This window comes from Balaenoptera ricei, chromosome 9 (assembly GCF_028023285.1).
Source record: "Balaenoptera ricei isolate mBalRic1 chromosome 9, mBalRic1.hap2, whole genome shotgun sequence".
Classification (NCBI taxonomy): domain Eukaryota; kingdom Metazoa; phylum Chordata; class Mammalia; order Artiodactyla; family Balaenopteridae; genus Balaenoptera; species Balaenoptera ricei.
Window position 1 is genome coordinate 94,390,926 of NC_082647.1, and position 15,431 is coordinate 94,406,356.

The window sequence follows — 15,431 nt, forward strand, 5'->3', positions numbered from 1 at the left end:
AGGTCCCACCCCCTGTGCCCAGAATGGAGCCCGCGTTTCCGCAGAGCTGGAACTCCTGGCTCGGGGTCTCTTCCCTCTGCCGTCACTGAACTGCCCCGGAGCCCGAGGGGAGGGCGGCCTCACTGAGGCTGCCGGCTCTGGAGGGGCCCCAGCAGCCGAAGCTGCGACAGTCCTGGGGACCGCGGACTGGATCACTCATCCTGGGTTAAGCCAGCTGCCATGTCATGAGGACACTCAAGCAGCCCTAAGGAGAGATCCATGTGGCAAGGAACTGAGGCCTCCTACCTACAACCACGTGAGACATGAAAAAATGTTCAACATCAAGAATTATTAGAGACATGCAAATTTAAACTACAAAAAGGTATCACCTCACACTAGTCTGAATTGCCATCAGAAAAAAATGTCTGCAAACAATAAATGCTGAATGGGTTTCCGAGAATGGGTACCCTCCTATGCTGTTGCTGGGATGTAAACTGGTAACAGCCACTAATCAGAACAGAATGAAGGTGCCTTTAAAAGGTAACAATTGAGCTACCATATGATTCTGCCGAACCACTAAGGGGCCTATAACCTGAGAAGACCAGAATTCAGAAAGACATAGGCACCCAAACGTGCACTGCAGCAATATTTACAATAGCCGGACATGGATGCAACCAAAATGTCCATCTACAAATGAATGGACAAAGAAGAAGTGGTCCATGTACACAATGGAATATTAGCCATGGAAAAGATGAAACAATGCCATTTGCAGCACCGCAGATGAGCCTAGAGATAATCATACTACGTAAAGTAAGTCAGAAAAAGAAAGACAAATATCCGATGATATCATTTACTAGTGTTATCTAAAAATTGATACCCATGAACATATTTCCACAGAGAAAGGCCCATACAGACTTAGAAAAAGGTGAAAGGAATGGAAAAATTAGGATGTTGGGGTTAACATGCATTTAATAATTCATATAAAACGTATAATCAAGAAGGACCTACTGGATGCCAAGGGAGGTCTACTCAATGCTCTGTAATGACCAACATGGGAAAGAGTCTAAACCTGATTATATATATGTATACGTATGAATGAACCAGATTCTGTACACCTAGAACAAACACAACATTGTAATCAAATTTATTGCGATAAGAAATAAAAATTAAATTAAACAAGAAAAAGAAAAAGAAAAAGTTAATGGGAATTCCCTGGCAGTCCAGTGGTTAGGACTCCATGCTACCACTGCAGGGGGCATGAGTTCTATCCCTGGTTGGGGAACTAGGATCCCTCATGCCATGTGGCGTGGCCAAAAAAAAAAAGTTAACACTATTGAACCCTAGCACAATGTACCTTTGGTTCTGCTGATTTTATCTAAGCTTTTGAAATATATAAATGTTTTTCTTTTATACATTATTAGTTTGCTGTCTTGAAAAATATAAGGAGTCTGCGAATATTAATGAAATACCCAGAAATTATAAGAAACAGTATAGTATTATTTTATCTGTAAAATTCATGATAGTACTTTTTATCTGTAAAATTCATGATAAATATTAGATAAATGTGCTGGCATGGTATAGTTACATTGACCTGGATCCTAAGTAATATATAAAAATTGTGACTATAATAATACTAGAATAGTATGGTCCTTTTCATTTTTATAATGTTTGAAATAATCTATTTTGACAATTTCCCATTGTAGTAGGTGAGGAGATTGTCATAAATAAAGGACCAAAATTCAGAAATAAACCTTAGCAGGACAATTGGTTCTGCTAATAAAAGTGAATTATGATGTAAAATCTCTTTTGTCCTTGCACAAAAATGGAAAGTCATAATGCATGAAATCATCTGAGATTTTCCTCCTCTTTCCTAGCTTTTGTTCAAGACAAAATTTAAAGCATTTCTAATAGAACAAAATCAAGTACCTCAAATTGTATGATGGTGTTCTCATTCACATTCAGGTCACGAGTAGTAATGGAATGCTCACCAACTTCATTTGAAACAAACACCATAGCTGAATCTTCCTCGCTGTTATACAAGAAAATAACAAGGAATCCATTTAGGCAAAAGATCATTGTGACCTGTATAGAGCAGCGGTTTTATTTTTACCTTCTCAATTAAGTACTTACGGCGCTCCTTTGGAAGAATATGGGCAATAAAGACCAATGTTACCACCAGGGTAGAAAAACCAATTGTCTTCTCTGGGCCCAAAGTCAAAAGTATCTAGAAGCATCACAGGGTTGTTTAAATTATTTCCATCGATGATGAAGTCATCAACAATCCAGATTTCTTCTTTCTTACCTAAGGCATTTTTGGATAAAGCAAGTTTTTTCAATGGTGAAAATCAGATGGACATTTTTACTCATTGGAAGAATGTAAAGGACAGAAGGAACTCAGTAACAACTGGTTAAACAGATGCCTTCTAGACAAAGAAGCACAAACTATGTAACAGTGTGTTTACACTGATTAAAGTGTGAAAAAATTAAGCTTTCAGTGCTATTAAATTGACATTGCATGGAGCAGCTTCACTAATTTCAGAAGGCTGGTAAGAGTCTGCTGCCCTTCCCGGCACAGCAGTGCTATGGACCCTCCACCAGCAAGAGTGGGCTTTGAGTTATGCTTTCACAGTTTAGGGGACTCTGTAAGACACTGGAATCTGTGAGGATGGGTGGTCAGCCTGTGGATTTAGAACTGAGTTACACTAACTAGTCTATTCATGGAGTAACTCAGGACTTTTTAGAGTCAACCCATGACTTAGAATCATGCTTCCTTCAGGCTGAAGGACCATGGCTATTATAATACTGGCTTGATGCACAATTTTATTTAGGTGTTAAAAATTACACAGAAGAAAATATTCTGTGTTATATAATACTTTATTTTCCCCTTAAAGCGTTTCAAAACTTGTATGTTTAGTTGAAGATATGTGGGAACATACAGAAAACTAGGAAAATCACTCCTTAGGCTGTCAGAGAATTTGACTCAGTGACTTCGGCAGGGTGTTTAAGGAAGATATTACTGAGTAGATAAGAAGGGTGAGCTCAGTGCTTTTGTAAAGCATTGCTTGAATTGAACTGGAAACAAGGTGATAAGACCATACCAAGCAGAAACAAGATTCCTCAAGGATGTTTCTTCACTGATTCCTACTTTTAGTAGAATTCTTACAAAATATAAAAAAGGATCTGTAAATAGGAGCCTGTAGAAACAACCTGATGATTTAAATGAAGTCACATGTGCCTCTCCCTCTCTAATCCTATCTCTGTTCTAATCCTAGTAGCTTTCTTCCCTTTTCTTATTTTGGAAGCAGTTGGTGAAAACAATGAAGAACAATTGGTGAGCATTCCAAACATAACATGAAGACAACTATCTTCTGGACTGTGAAACTGGCTGCATTTCTTTTTTGGACTTTTCCTCAGCGATTATACAAGATTATTTTTTCTGTTCACAGTAAATTAAAATTCTTTTTTGACTTACTAGTTATAAAGGAAATATTCAGGTTAAATTTTAGAGATGGAAATACATTTTTCTTATCCATTTCTGTGTTACCTCTGCAAAGAATCTGCTTAATATGATGTTTCTGTGCTTACTTAGGCCATTAAATGCATAATTTGGTAGAGTCTGGTCCTTTATAATCAGTAGCTAGTAGAATTACAGGAAGCAATAAAACATTACAAATTTGTAAAATCGTTTTCTGTAACCACCATTTGAAAATACTGTTAAATTATACATTCACGTTAGCTTATCACTGAGGCAAGTGTATGTGATAAGAATATTTTACCTCAGGCACTATCTGCTTTGTGTCAGTCCCTCTCACTTTGTCATGGCTTTTGCTGCAATGTTGTTCTATCTCACTAATGAAGTGCCATACTCAGAAGAACTATGGGGACTTCCCTGGTGGTCCAGTGGTAAAGAATCCGCCTTCCAATGCAGGGGACACGGGTTCGATCCCTGGTCGGGGAACTAGGTTCCCACATGCCGTGGGGTAGCTAAGCCCATGTGCATGACTACCGAGCTCGAGAGATCCCACGTGCTGCAAACTACAGAGCCCATGTGCTCTGGAACCCGCGTGCCACAACTAGAGAGAGAAAACCCGCACGCCACAACTAGAGCGCGCCGCAATGAAAGATCCCACGTGCCGCAACTAAGACCCGACACAGCCAAAAAAACCCAAAAAAACAAAAACACATAAATATTAAAAAAAAAGAACTATGTATTCCTAAATAAATTCAGTAAAAAATATAGTTACAACTGATGAGTACCTAATGGTAGAGCTGGATTAAGTTTTTAAAACCTTAGCTCTGTGTCAGGATTTAGCTGTATTTACATCAAGAGAACTTACCCAAAGATAATACATAGTCAAGTATGAAGATAAAGATATATAAAGCTAAATATTCCTTGAGACTCCTCAAAAGCGAAGCATGTAAAAGGTGCTGTGGACAGCGAAGCCACTCAGCTGACAAACCCTTCCTCTACACCTTAGGAGCAAGCATGCTAACGTGCAGCAGTCAGTTTTGATCACAGGAGAACATGTGCATTTTTACCATTGTTATAAGGTTGCCAGAGTCTGAATCTTGTAGCGTTGGTTTGGGCAGTGTATGGCAAGGGAACATTAATGAAAAGTATGTTGGTCATTTGAGGAAAGTAAAATTCATCCATCAGGTGCCAGGTGATTCCTCCATTGGCGGAGAATTGTAATAGAATAGAGTGGGACCTCTCTGGGGTACCTAGAAAGAAGGTAACAGAGGCGTGAACACATCATTATAAAAATGGGGAAATGGTATGATCTTAGACTATTTTTTTTGCATCGATGCATAAGCTGACTTATATTCACATAGACACCTTAGAGTCCAAATGCTTCCGAGGCAACTTAAAGTGATGATGGGTTGGGATTTCTGTATAAATATATCTCAAAACACACACCAAATCTTGCATTTTCACACAATAATATCTCCCTCTTTTTCTCAGATATGAACACATATCTTTCTGTATTTCATTTAGGAAATATTACATCAAAATTTTTTGATTCTACAGGCATCACAGTTCTACAAAGGGCCAAACATTTAAATCTCAGAATACACAGAAAATCTACTTGAGAATTTATTATATCCAAATGGCATTATTTGTCAAGAAAATTAGTTAATATGAAAGGTCAGAATGACAGAGTTGACTTTTGGGGTTCACTGTTCACATCTGTGAAAGAAAATCCCAAGTTTCCATAAGTTAAATTTTTTAAATTTAAATTTCTTACGGCTAGAAAGAAGTGGTGGAAAAAAGACTCAGGGACATGATGATAAATTTAACTACCACAGGACTAGTATGATTACTACATCTGTATGAAATTATTATGAAACAGGTAGCTATCTTACCCTTATATTAAAAGGAATATATATTATAGAACATTTGTGAACACTATGTACTCAAATTTATGTTAGCTCTCCCATATAACAAAATTTATAGGCCTCAAATCTGTTACTTCTCTGTGGGGAAATTTGCTTGAAGGGAAATAGTGAATTCATACTCATAGAAATGACTTACCTTTTGCTATAAATCGAAGTGAAAACTGGACATACATTGTATTGGTACAGTCTAGATCTCTTGAAATGAGCATCCGTAGTCCTTCCTGTAAACAAAAACACATATGTTAGGCAATCTTATTTCATTTGCAAAATTATTTTCCTTTGATTTTATACATCTAACTTACATTAGCTAAATGATACATAATGACCAAGAAGCAATACTCGGTCCAGTTTGGAAGGAAAAATTGATCATTTCCCCTTTCAATGGCTTTCATTTCCCTATGCCTAAATAACAACATTTCATTGTCTCAACTCCAAGTCACACTTTGCTGTGACTTATAGAAAGCAGTGCAAGAATGATAGCACTGCATATCTACAGGCCTTTTTAAAAAAAAGCCTCCTTTGATCACAGCATGCTGTGAGAGGAATAACGAGGAAACAGACGGAAAATGTGCCAAGTGCTCCTGCTGGAAGCTGGGAGCTGATAGGTAACTTTTTCAGGGTTCCAAAGAGTCTTAGGAACTTACTCATTTGCGTGCTGTGATGGCCCTGGGAAGCTCTCATTCAGGCTGACACAACACCCTCCAGTTGGTCAAGTTAAATAAGGCATAACTAAGCAAGTCCCCAAGCCTGGGCTGGAACCATTCATGCAGAGAAGCCAAGGAAGGCGGAAAGTGATCATATTGGCTTTAGTAATTTTTTCTGCTAATTAACTATTTCTGGTTGCCTGGGATTGACAGCTCCATAGCTTGTTTTCTCCATGTGTACACAGGGTTGCGGTGACAGCCAGTAAAACAGAACTTCACTATGCAGATGTCCTAGGTACAAACAGGCCTTGCAGTTCCTCAGGTCTGACTCTGAATGAAGTGGCTCTTTGGTGGTGTGGGGCTGTGTGATACTGAGTGGACATTGTCTATCGACTGCTTAATTATCAACTAACAAATATCAAATGGAATCTTAGGTAGAGAAAGCAAATTCTTCCTCTTCTTCTTAACATTTATTGTAGAGTACATTCTTCAACAGCTGAAAATTTTTAAATAGGACTAATTTTGTAATAGTAACCATATATTGAGTGCCTACAACATGCTGGGTTCTAAAAGAACCACTGTACTCCTTTAAAAAGCACCTATCGTTCCTAAGGGAAATATATTATTATCTTCCTGTTGCAGATAAGGAAACAAAATCTGAGAGGGACGGTAACTTGCTCAAGATTGCAAAAGTGATGATAGCAGGATTTGAACCTAGATATGTCAGATTCTGAAACTTATCCTCCACCCTTTAAGATACCATTATTTTGTTTATTAAATTATTTTTTGGTTTGGGGAGAGATATCCAGCTAATGTTAAATTTAGAATTTGAGAATTATTTGATATGGTAATGAAAAAGCAACTGCATTTATACCCATCCTTGAACTTCACAAAGCATAGTTTCAAACTTCCTGGATTAAAGGCTGCTGTGTAAAAGCCTTATATTTCCAGTCTTATTTTTCTTTTATCATAATAACTCACCGCCCTGCACAGTCCATGATGCTTGATCACTGCCTGTCCTTCATGTCTTTATGTCCTTACCCTCTCCCTCATACACTTACAAACATAAGGCCTTGGATGTTTTTATAGCTTGGCGCCATGCAGAGGTTAAGCTTATGGGGAAAGGTCACTTCTTCATCTTATCAATACAATGAAAAAGCTTTGAGGCGGGTAGTTAATAGATCCAGTTCATAAATATCCCTTGACAACGTCAAGATAAAGGAATATGATTACTCTTCCCCCTTGATTATGGAATGTGAGTATAAAACTGTTCCCATGGGTAAATATAAGTCAGCCATAAAAGAACCCATTTTATAGTGTATCTTGTAGGAGCAATTTTTAAAAATTTATTTATTTTATTTATTTTTGGCTGCATCGGGTCTTAGCTGCGGCACACAGGATCTTCGTTGAGGCAGGTGGGATCTTTCATTGTGGTGCGCGGGCTTCTCTCTAGTTGTGGCGTGCGGGTTTTCTCTTCTCTAGTTGTGTTGTGCAGGCTCCAGGGTGTGTGGGCTCTGTAGTTGTGGTGCGTGGGTTCCAGAGTGCGTGGGCTCTGTAGTTTGTGGCACGTGGATTCTAGGTGAGGTGCACGAGCTCAGTAGCTGTGGCCCGCGGGCTTAGTTGCCCTGCAGCATGTGGGATCTTAGTTCCCTGACCAGGGATCGAACCTGTGTCTCCTGCATTGTAAGGCAGATTCTTTACCACTGGACCAAGGGAAGTCCCCTGTAGGGGCAATTTTGTTGAAAGTTGGCATGATCTGTAATTATGAAAGTATCTTTCTTTCATATTTTAAATTTTGTGTATAGTTAAGCACTTGATATTGATAATTGCCCAGTGGAACTGTCATGCCCAGCTTCTGCATATATTCTAGTTCATACAGATGTTTCTTTTCTCATCCTCTTCCAGATTCAGTAATTCATTGTGCTAAATGGGAAGCTATTTTAATAGTGGATAGCACTCCTGAATCTATAAACATTAAAAAGAGCCTATCATTTCCTTTTTCACAAAAGAATGCCTTTCTAGGTCAAACTACAACCTACTGAATGGCACACGCTGAGCCCTCTCTGCATCTTGCAGAGCTGATAGATAATATGTCCAACACATATAATGCTTGGCTGCCCTTGCAATTGGATGGCTAAAGGGAACATATAAAAGACTATATGTCTTCCTTGTTTATAGGATCTAGAGACCAGTTTAATTCTACTGCTTAAAATTTTATCAGGTAAAGATATTTGAATCACAGGACTTTATCTTTTTTGGTCTTGTCAATTGCTTCAAATAGATAGTGGTAATGAGAGCTAAAGCCTCAGACAAGACTTAAAAACACACACACAAAAAAACAGTAGTTTCCACCCTGAAATGTCCTGTCTCAATTTTTTTGGCCCCTTATAGCACTCAGGGACTTGTGAATCTCTCTGACCCTTGAAGTGTTTTTTCTATCTCATCTAAAACTTGAGAAGAATTCTGGATTCAAACAAGGATGATAGCCAGCATCTATTAGCTATAATTGAAAAAGTTCCAGGGTGTCTAATTTTCTAAGTGTTAGGTGTTAATTATTAAGGATGTACAGAAACCCATGCAGATTTTTGTTAAAGATTTCATTTGCACACCTAGATTAGCCGATTTCCCCAGCTGAGTGAGACAGGTTGTAGCATGTATTTGCATATGAAGATGTGCCAGCTCAGCACAGTTTCACACAATTGCTTAACAACCCTCTAACCAACATCTAGGTTGAAATACAAAAAATACACTAATGATGTTTGAGAATATTATTTAACTTGGCTTAAATGTTTGGTTTTCTTAAAGTCACCAAATGGTTGTATTGGTAGGAGGAAAAGAAAGAAAGTGAAAGGAAAAAGCAAAGACCTTCCGTAAAATCAATTAAAAAATATTCTAAGTTAGATACTTAATTAAACATAAAATGCTACATTCTAGAAGTCAAGATTCTAGAAATAGTATATATATAATTTTTACATATATAATTCCAGCAGAGAGTAAAGAAGGTCTGATTACCAAAGCAAAGGAAAAATTTTATGCCTAAGTGATCATAAAAAGTGACTGCAGTGAATGTAAGAGGAAACATTTTTTGTTGTTGTTGATGACATGAGCATATTCATGTTCCTTATGGAAACTTTTTTACTGAAATATAAATTACGTAAAGGAAAGTATCAAATCATGATGGAATTATCACAAGGTAACACAGCTATGTAATCTCTATACAACTCAGGAAACAGAACATTACCAGCAGTCCAGATGGCCCCTAATTCTCTCTGCCAATTTATACCTCATTTTCTTCTGCCCAAACCACCACTATCCTGACTTCTAAAACCATGATACGGGGGCTTCCCTGGTGGCGCAGTGGTTGAGAATCTGCCTGTCAATGCAGGAGACACGGGTTCGTGCCCTGGTCTGGGAAGATCCCACATGCCGCAGAGCAACTGGGCCCGTGAGCCGCAATTACTGAGCCTGCGCATCTGGAGCCTGTGCTCCGCAACAAGAGAGGCCGCGATAGTGAGAGGCCCGCGCACCGCGATGAAGAGTGGCCCCCGCTTGCCGCAACTAGAGAAAGCCCTCGCACAGAAACGAAGACCCAACACAGCCATAAATAAATAAAAATAAAAATTATTAAAAAAAAACATGATACGTCCTAGAAGACAATAACTGTATATAAAATAATACATCATCTGAACAGAAATGCATGTGTGTGGAGCAGTGAGTGAAGTAGGTAATTCAGTGGTAGTGAAGAAGAATCTTATCCGACCCCTTTAAAAATGAGCGATGTTCCAGATTTGATGGTTTCACCATTCAGATTCCCCCTCTCTGCACCATATACTTCAGGCCAAATGTCGGGATGTAAGTTCCCATTGAAATCATCTTTAAGAATCGAGGGCAGAGGAACGACAGGAACACAGTAGGTTCCACCAAAGCCCCGGTCACACCTGAGGAAAAAAATGAGTGGAGAAAAGGCATTACTTGTCGTGAGATCAAGAAGCCATCTTTATCTCTGCATTACAAAGAAAGAAACTGCCAGTTTTATTAACTTACACACAGCGTCCAGCATCACAAATCCCTCGTCCTGAGCACATCCAAGGGCACCCCGAGGCCAGCACAACGTTATCAATAGCCCAGGAGTCAGCCCCCATGGTGTAGTTGGCTTGGATCCATCTGAACCGGGTCCTGGGAGAGCTAAGCAAAAACAAACAAACAAACAAACAAAAGAAAATGACCAAAAAAAACCAAACCACACTTGGTTTGAATGGCAACCTTCAAAGCACGAAAACATTTATTTTAATTCTTTCCCTTTAAAGTGCCCTCTCTGGGTTCCAGTTCCCTCTTTATTTGAGACACTTTGTTTTCATACCAAGTAAAGGATGTTGTTTACTCCAGACCCACAAACAGGAGAGTAGAAAACATGCTTTAAAAATATTTCACCATTTCTTTCATACAAGAGCCTCTGAACACATGTGAGATGGGAGAGTTACTTCAAACTATCAATTTATTCTGTGTTTGAACTACATGCAGAACCTTAGTTTTTGCTTTCAGGCTTTTACTACTTTTCAGTACTGGGAACGAGACTGAGGATGGTAAACATGAGTATAAGTTGGAATCCTACAAAGGTCTTGCCGTGAGGTCTACTGTTCCCTAAATGGTTTCTGAGGTAGTCAATGGAAGCCCCATCCAACTTCTGCTTCTATTTTGGTTCCCGAGGGCCTGGCTCCCTTAAAGGGGAGAACTAGAATGATGTGATGTACTCCCGTGTTTTTTATTATATTTGCAATCTGTTATTTGGAATATACTGACAGAAGACCACTTTATCCAGAAATATGTGCAGCCTTACCAAACAGCAGTCTCTCTCATTTAGGAACAGATTGCACAGTAGAAATGTGTTAGTTATTTGGAAAGCAGAACACAGTTGACTTGAAGCGGAATTTCAACAGTAAAATCTCAAGTGCTATAGTTTCCCCCACACAAGTTCTCCTTCAGTGCAACACAGCTGCCAGCATGGTGGCTCTGAAACAGAAATCTAGTCACATCAACACTCAGCTTAACACCCTTGACATGGTTCCCCAACACATGCAATGTCAAGGCCAAACTGCTAATAAATACACGGCCCCTTCATCATCTGCCCTCTTCCCCTGCCTCATCTTCCCCTATTGCCTCAAAGTTATACTCTGATAGCATCGAATCCTTGCATTTCCCCATAAACTCATGTTTCTTCCGGCCTCTGGGATTCTATTTCGGTTTACAACAGCACATATGCCCCTCCCCCCCCCCCCCCCCCAACGAGCCCTTTTCACTCAGACAAGCTCTACTCACTTATTTAGACTCAGCTCAGACATCAGCTCCTCCAGAAAGCTCCCTCTGACCTCCCCAAACTGAGTTAGGTAGTATCTCCCTGTGTTTCAATAGTATCATTGGGTTTTGCTTCTGTTATCATTTTATAACATAACTGTTTAGATACCTGTTACCCTAAATAATATATTTGGATCCTGGCATCAACTTATTCATTTTGTGTCAGAGATCTAAAACATAAAAGATATTCAATAAATGTTTGTTGAATAAAAATAAAGTGAATAAATGAGCTTCAAGTTAGCACTCTTTAAAGCTCTGGGGTCCACAGGAAACTATTTTGGGTTATATACTAAAACGCTTTGATTTCCTGTGTTTGTTTGTTTTTTTTTCTGCCACTTGTTTGTGCCTCTCTGAATCCAAATTGAACCAGGAAAATGGAAACCACTGTAAATATTTAACACAGAGGGAATTTAACACAAGGAATTGGATGCACAGTTCATGGCAGAGCATGGGGGTAGTGAGGAAACCAGAGTTTAACAAAGTCAGGAAGCACTACAAGTCCAAAGATGGAGGGACACAAGAGGAGATGGGGTTAGTGCCCAGGGGCCAGTGTCACATGGAAGGACATCTCGGGGGAGCTGGAGCTGCTGAAGTTGGCCAAGATGCACTTGAGATAGAAAGGGAGGGGAAGGAACACCCTGGTTTAACTTTATTTCCACCCTCCAACTTCTTGCCAATATCTGCTACTCTCTAAATCTATCAGGAAGCCAGCAAACACATGCAGCTGGCAAATGCAGCTTACAGAGGCCAATTTGCCTACAATTCAGAGCAGAGCCGTGGAAGGGAGATACAGGGATGTGCGGGGAGCAGCCCCAGGATGGTACAATCTCTACCACCCACCATAGTACACATTGGTTCCTAGAAAGATCCCCAAATTATGCAAATGCCTAAACCACAAAAGTGGGAGCCTGCTGTAAGCCCTAATATAACTCCTGAATGTGATCTGAAATACTGTGGAGGGGAAGAAAGATGTAAAAGATATGAGCATCCCAAAAGAACGAACCTTTTACTCTTATTCCGGTACTGAGATTAAAAAAAACCCAAACAACTAAGGATACTCTTCCACATGTGATGATTTCACAAACTGCTTCATGTGGATAAGTATCAGTCTGGTTATTGGGTAGGTATTTGTTTTTACACCAGTTTAAAAACTGAATCTGGTGGGCAGCCTTCACGTTGCTGAAGAACAGAAAAGTTCAGCCTTGGAAAACTCTCGGAACTCTTAACCACATTTAAAAATTGTTACCCAAGCACCTTGAACTTCTCTTTCCCCCCGGTATACTCCATGCATGATTATCATGAGAGAGTAATTGAATTGCCAAGTGGCATCATAATTATTTTCCAATTAGGTGACAGAAACCTGAAGTTCTGACATGTAGCCAAATGACAATTCTCACATGGTGGAGAGTGGAAGGTAGACAGTGATCCGCTTCCAATTCTGGAATCTCTCGGAGGTGTAAATTGAACTTTCTGTGTAGTGCAGGCAGCCAATGGTTGGAGGAACACACTCTGCGGTGACAAGATGCCAGTCCCTGCCATTGTTCAGAGAATACTGGAGCTGTACACCGTGGGAGTCGCTAAAGGGCTTGCTACAGCCCATGCTCATTTCAAACTGCAGGAAAGTCGATGCTGACACATGAAAGTCCCAGGTCTCAGCATAACGAGGTTTTCCTACAAAAAAAGGAAAAGTTTAATGGCAGCACATAATTGTGCTCTTTTCTTTTTTGGTGTTTCTGCTCATCATGCTTTCAGTGGCAAACAAAAATCATGTCTTATCTATAGTGTCTCACATGTGCTTTGGCTTTTCATCTCACGTTGACTATTTTTATCTAGTTAGCATAGACTCAGAAATATGGAAGGCTGCTAACTTGAAAAGCTTTACCACCTTGAGACAGGCTAATAGAGAGTCTGAAAATTGTAATTCTGCAAATTATGAAACATGGGAATGTTTTCAGATAGGTACTTTTGCCCCACTTTTAAGAAACCTTAGTCATATTATGCATGCCACGAAAGACAGTTCCTGCAAAAATTGTTATTGGGCTCACCAAGTTACATTAAAGGACAACACAGGTCTTTACTTCCAAGAGCCCCCCTCTCAGTACGGGCAGTTATGCACACAGTTTTGCATTAGAGAATCTGCTCTTGGGTTTTAGTTAATTTAATCCTCCAGTTAATTAAATATTCTCCCTTTATCTGGTGAAAATGTATACCTATGTTTTCAGTGAATATCAGAGCAGTATCCATAGAGAGACAGTCAGTATTGACTTGACCTCCTTGGATTCGATACCAGTTGGCTTGCAAATCTAAAGAGCCATCAAATTTGTCTTGAAACCCAGTTTGAGAGCTGTCATTCATTCCTATAAGGACATCATCCAAGGCCCACTGGGCTGAATGCTTCCCTGAAATCAGATAAATAAAGGCAGTTAGAGAAGATTCATTATATAGCAATATGAATATCTTTACGACTGTGGTTTTAAATCAAATTATCTAGAAATTGACAGCAAATTAAGAAACACACGGTACAACGTGGCTTTAACTGGATGATCTAAATGCTACCAGGAAACTTGGGGTGAGTAGTAACTTGCCATGTTGGGGTTGCCACCATCGAAAAGCTGTTGCAGGTGTCTTTGCCTCTCGTGGAAGGTCGATGGAAATGATCTGTGGTTCCAGAAATGACATGAAGTCCAACTCTCGAAGCAAATGCCAGAGTATCCCATTGTCATTTGAATACTGAACAACAAGCCCTGAGTTAAAAGACATAAATCCAGTTACTTAGACAGCTTTCCTAGAGGCAAAAAAGGCAAGGAACAGCATTATTTGAAATGGCAAGACTGCAGGAGAAACTTCAGATTGCATCTCATAGGATGAGGGCACATTCATCTAACTTCCAAGGAACGAATTAGTAGACCTGAAGGCTCATCAGTTTCTTGACAGTTTCTAATGCACTGACTTCTAGGAAGTGGGGGGGAAAAATACATAAGCTCTTTTAAAGACCACTCAGCTTTGTATGAGTGATGAGTAGGTTGGTAAGGGGGACATAAAAATCCACTCCAGATTACGTATTTGAATTTTAGGTTCTGTCCTGAACTTTACAAAGTCTCATATCATTATTATATACTCAGAAAAAATATCTCAATCTCCCAGTACAAAATCAAGAAGTGCTCTTTGCCACCAATGTACCAGATAGGAAGCACAGCCCAATCTGAAATTCTATTAAGCAGAATAGAATTTTTACTGGCACTTCACACTTTGTCAGACCTTGGTCACTGAAGACTGAATAAAGACAAATTATTAAATAGCAAAGCAGAAGAACTCACTCCCATCCGATGGTTCTACCTTTCTTTCTCTACCTTTCTACCTTTCTAGTTCTACCTTTCTTTCTCTGTGTCACCCTTCCCCTTCACTTATCCCTTCTACCCCACCTCCCTCTGCCTGTCACCTGGTGTGATTTAGGGAAATGCACATTAAAGTTTAAGATACTTTGTGTGCTATTCCTGCTACCTATCCCAGAAAAATTTTTCTTTTAAAAGAGGACACAGGGAAAGGGTAATGTTGAATGCAAAGGAAAAAATTGCTAATGATGAAATGGTAGGAATCAACAGGATATATATATGATCATTAGCAATTAATAAAAAAATATATTTTACTTGATGGGGGGGCAGAGAGCTTTCTTGGCATCTATCTAATTGCTATTCTATAACTGTTCCTAAGACTGGCACTGCATATTCATAATTATGACTGGGGATATTGAAGTGCTTTCTGAGTATTCACAGAAATTATGTTCAGTAAAGTTGTATTTGTTATATTAATTTTATTATGTTCTAACCTTTTTGTAATTGTAATAATTCATGGTTCTTACAATAAGTTTTTAGTTTCCTCATTATTGACTAACCAGAACATCTCAATCCCTCTGTCATGTTGCATAGCAAAGAGTTTACTAAAATTAAGTTTCAAGAAATAATATGATAAAATATAGAACTAAAAGAAAGCCTTTTAAGGTGAATTGATATTACATGGAATTATTGTCACCACATCTGACAAGGGGTGATGCCAGAAATA

The 15,431-nt window shown here is 39.2% G+C and overlaps 1 protein-coding gene across 1 annotated transcript in view; it reads right to left on the minus strand.

Annotated features, from left to right (window-relative positions):
• Positions 1-15,431, minus strand: part of RELN (reelin) — a 374,678-nt gene that overhangs the window by 75,906 nt on the left and 283,341 nt on the right. The window contains exons 30-38 of the mRNA XM_059934127.1: positions 13,958-14,116; positions 13,583-13,771; positions 12,770-13,043; positions 10,065-10,205; positions 9,781-9,958; positions 5,513-5,597; positions 4,519-4,701; positions 2,110-2,281; positions 1,906-2,008 (exon numbers count right to left, since the gene is read on the minus strand). Coding sequence (XP_059790110.1) covers positions 1,906-2,008; positions 2,110-2,281; positions 4,519-4,701; positions 5,513-5,597; positions 9,781-9,958; positions 10,065-10,205; positions 12,770-13,043; positions 13,583-13,771; positions 13,958-14,116 — 1,484 coding nt within the window. The remainder of the gene's footprint in view (positions 1-1,905; positions 2,009-2,109; positions 2,282-4,518; positions 4,702-5,512; positions 5,598-9,780; positions 9,959-10,064; positions 10,206-12,769; positions 13,044-13,582; positions 13,772-13,957; positions 14,117-15,431) is intronic.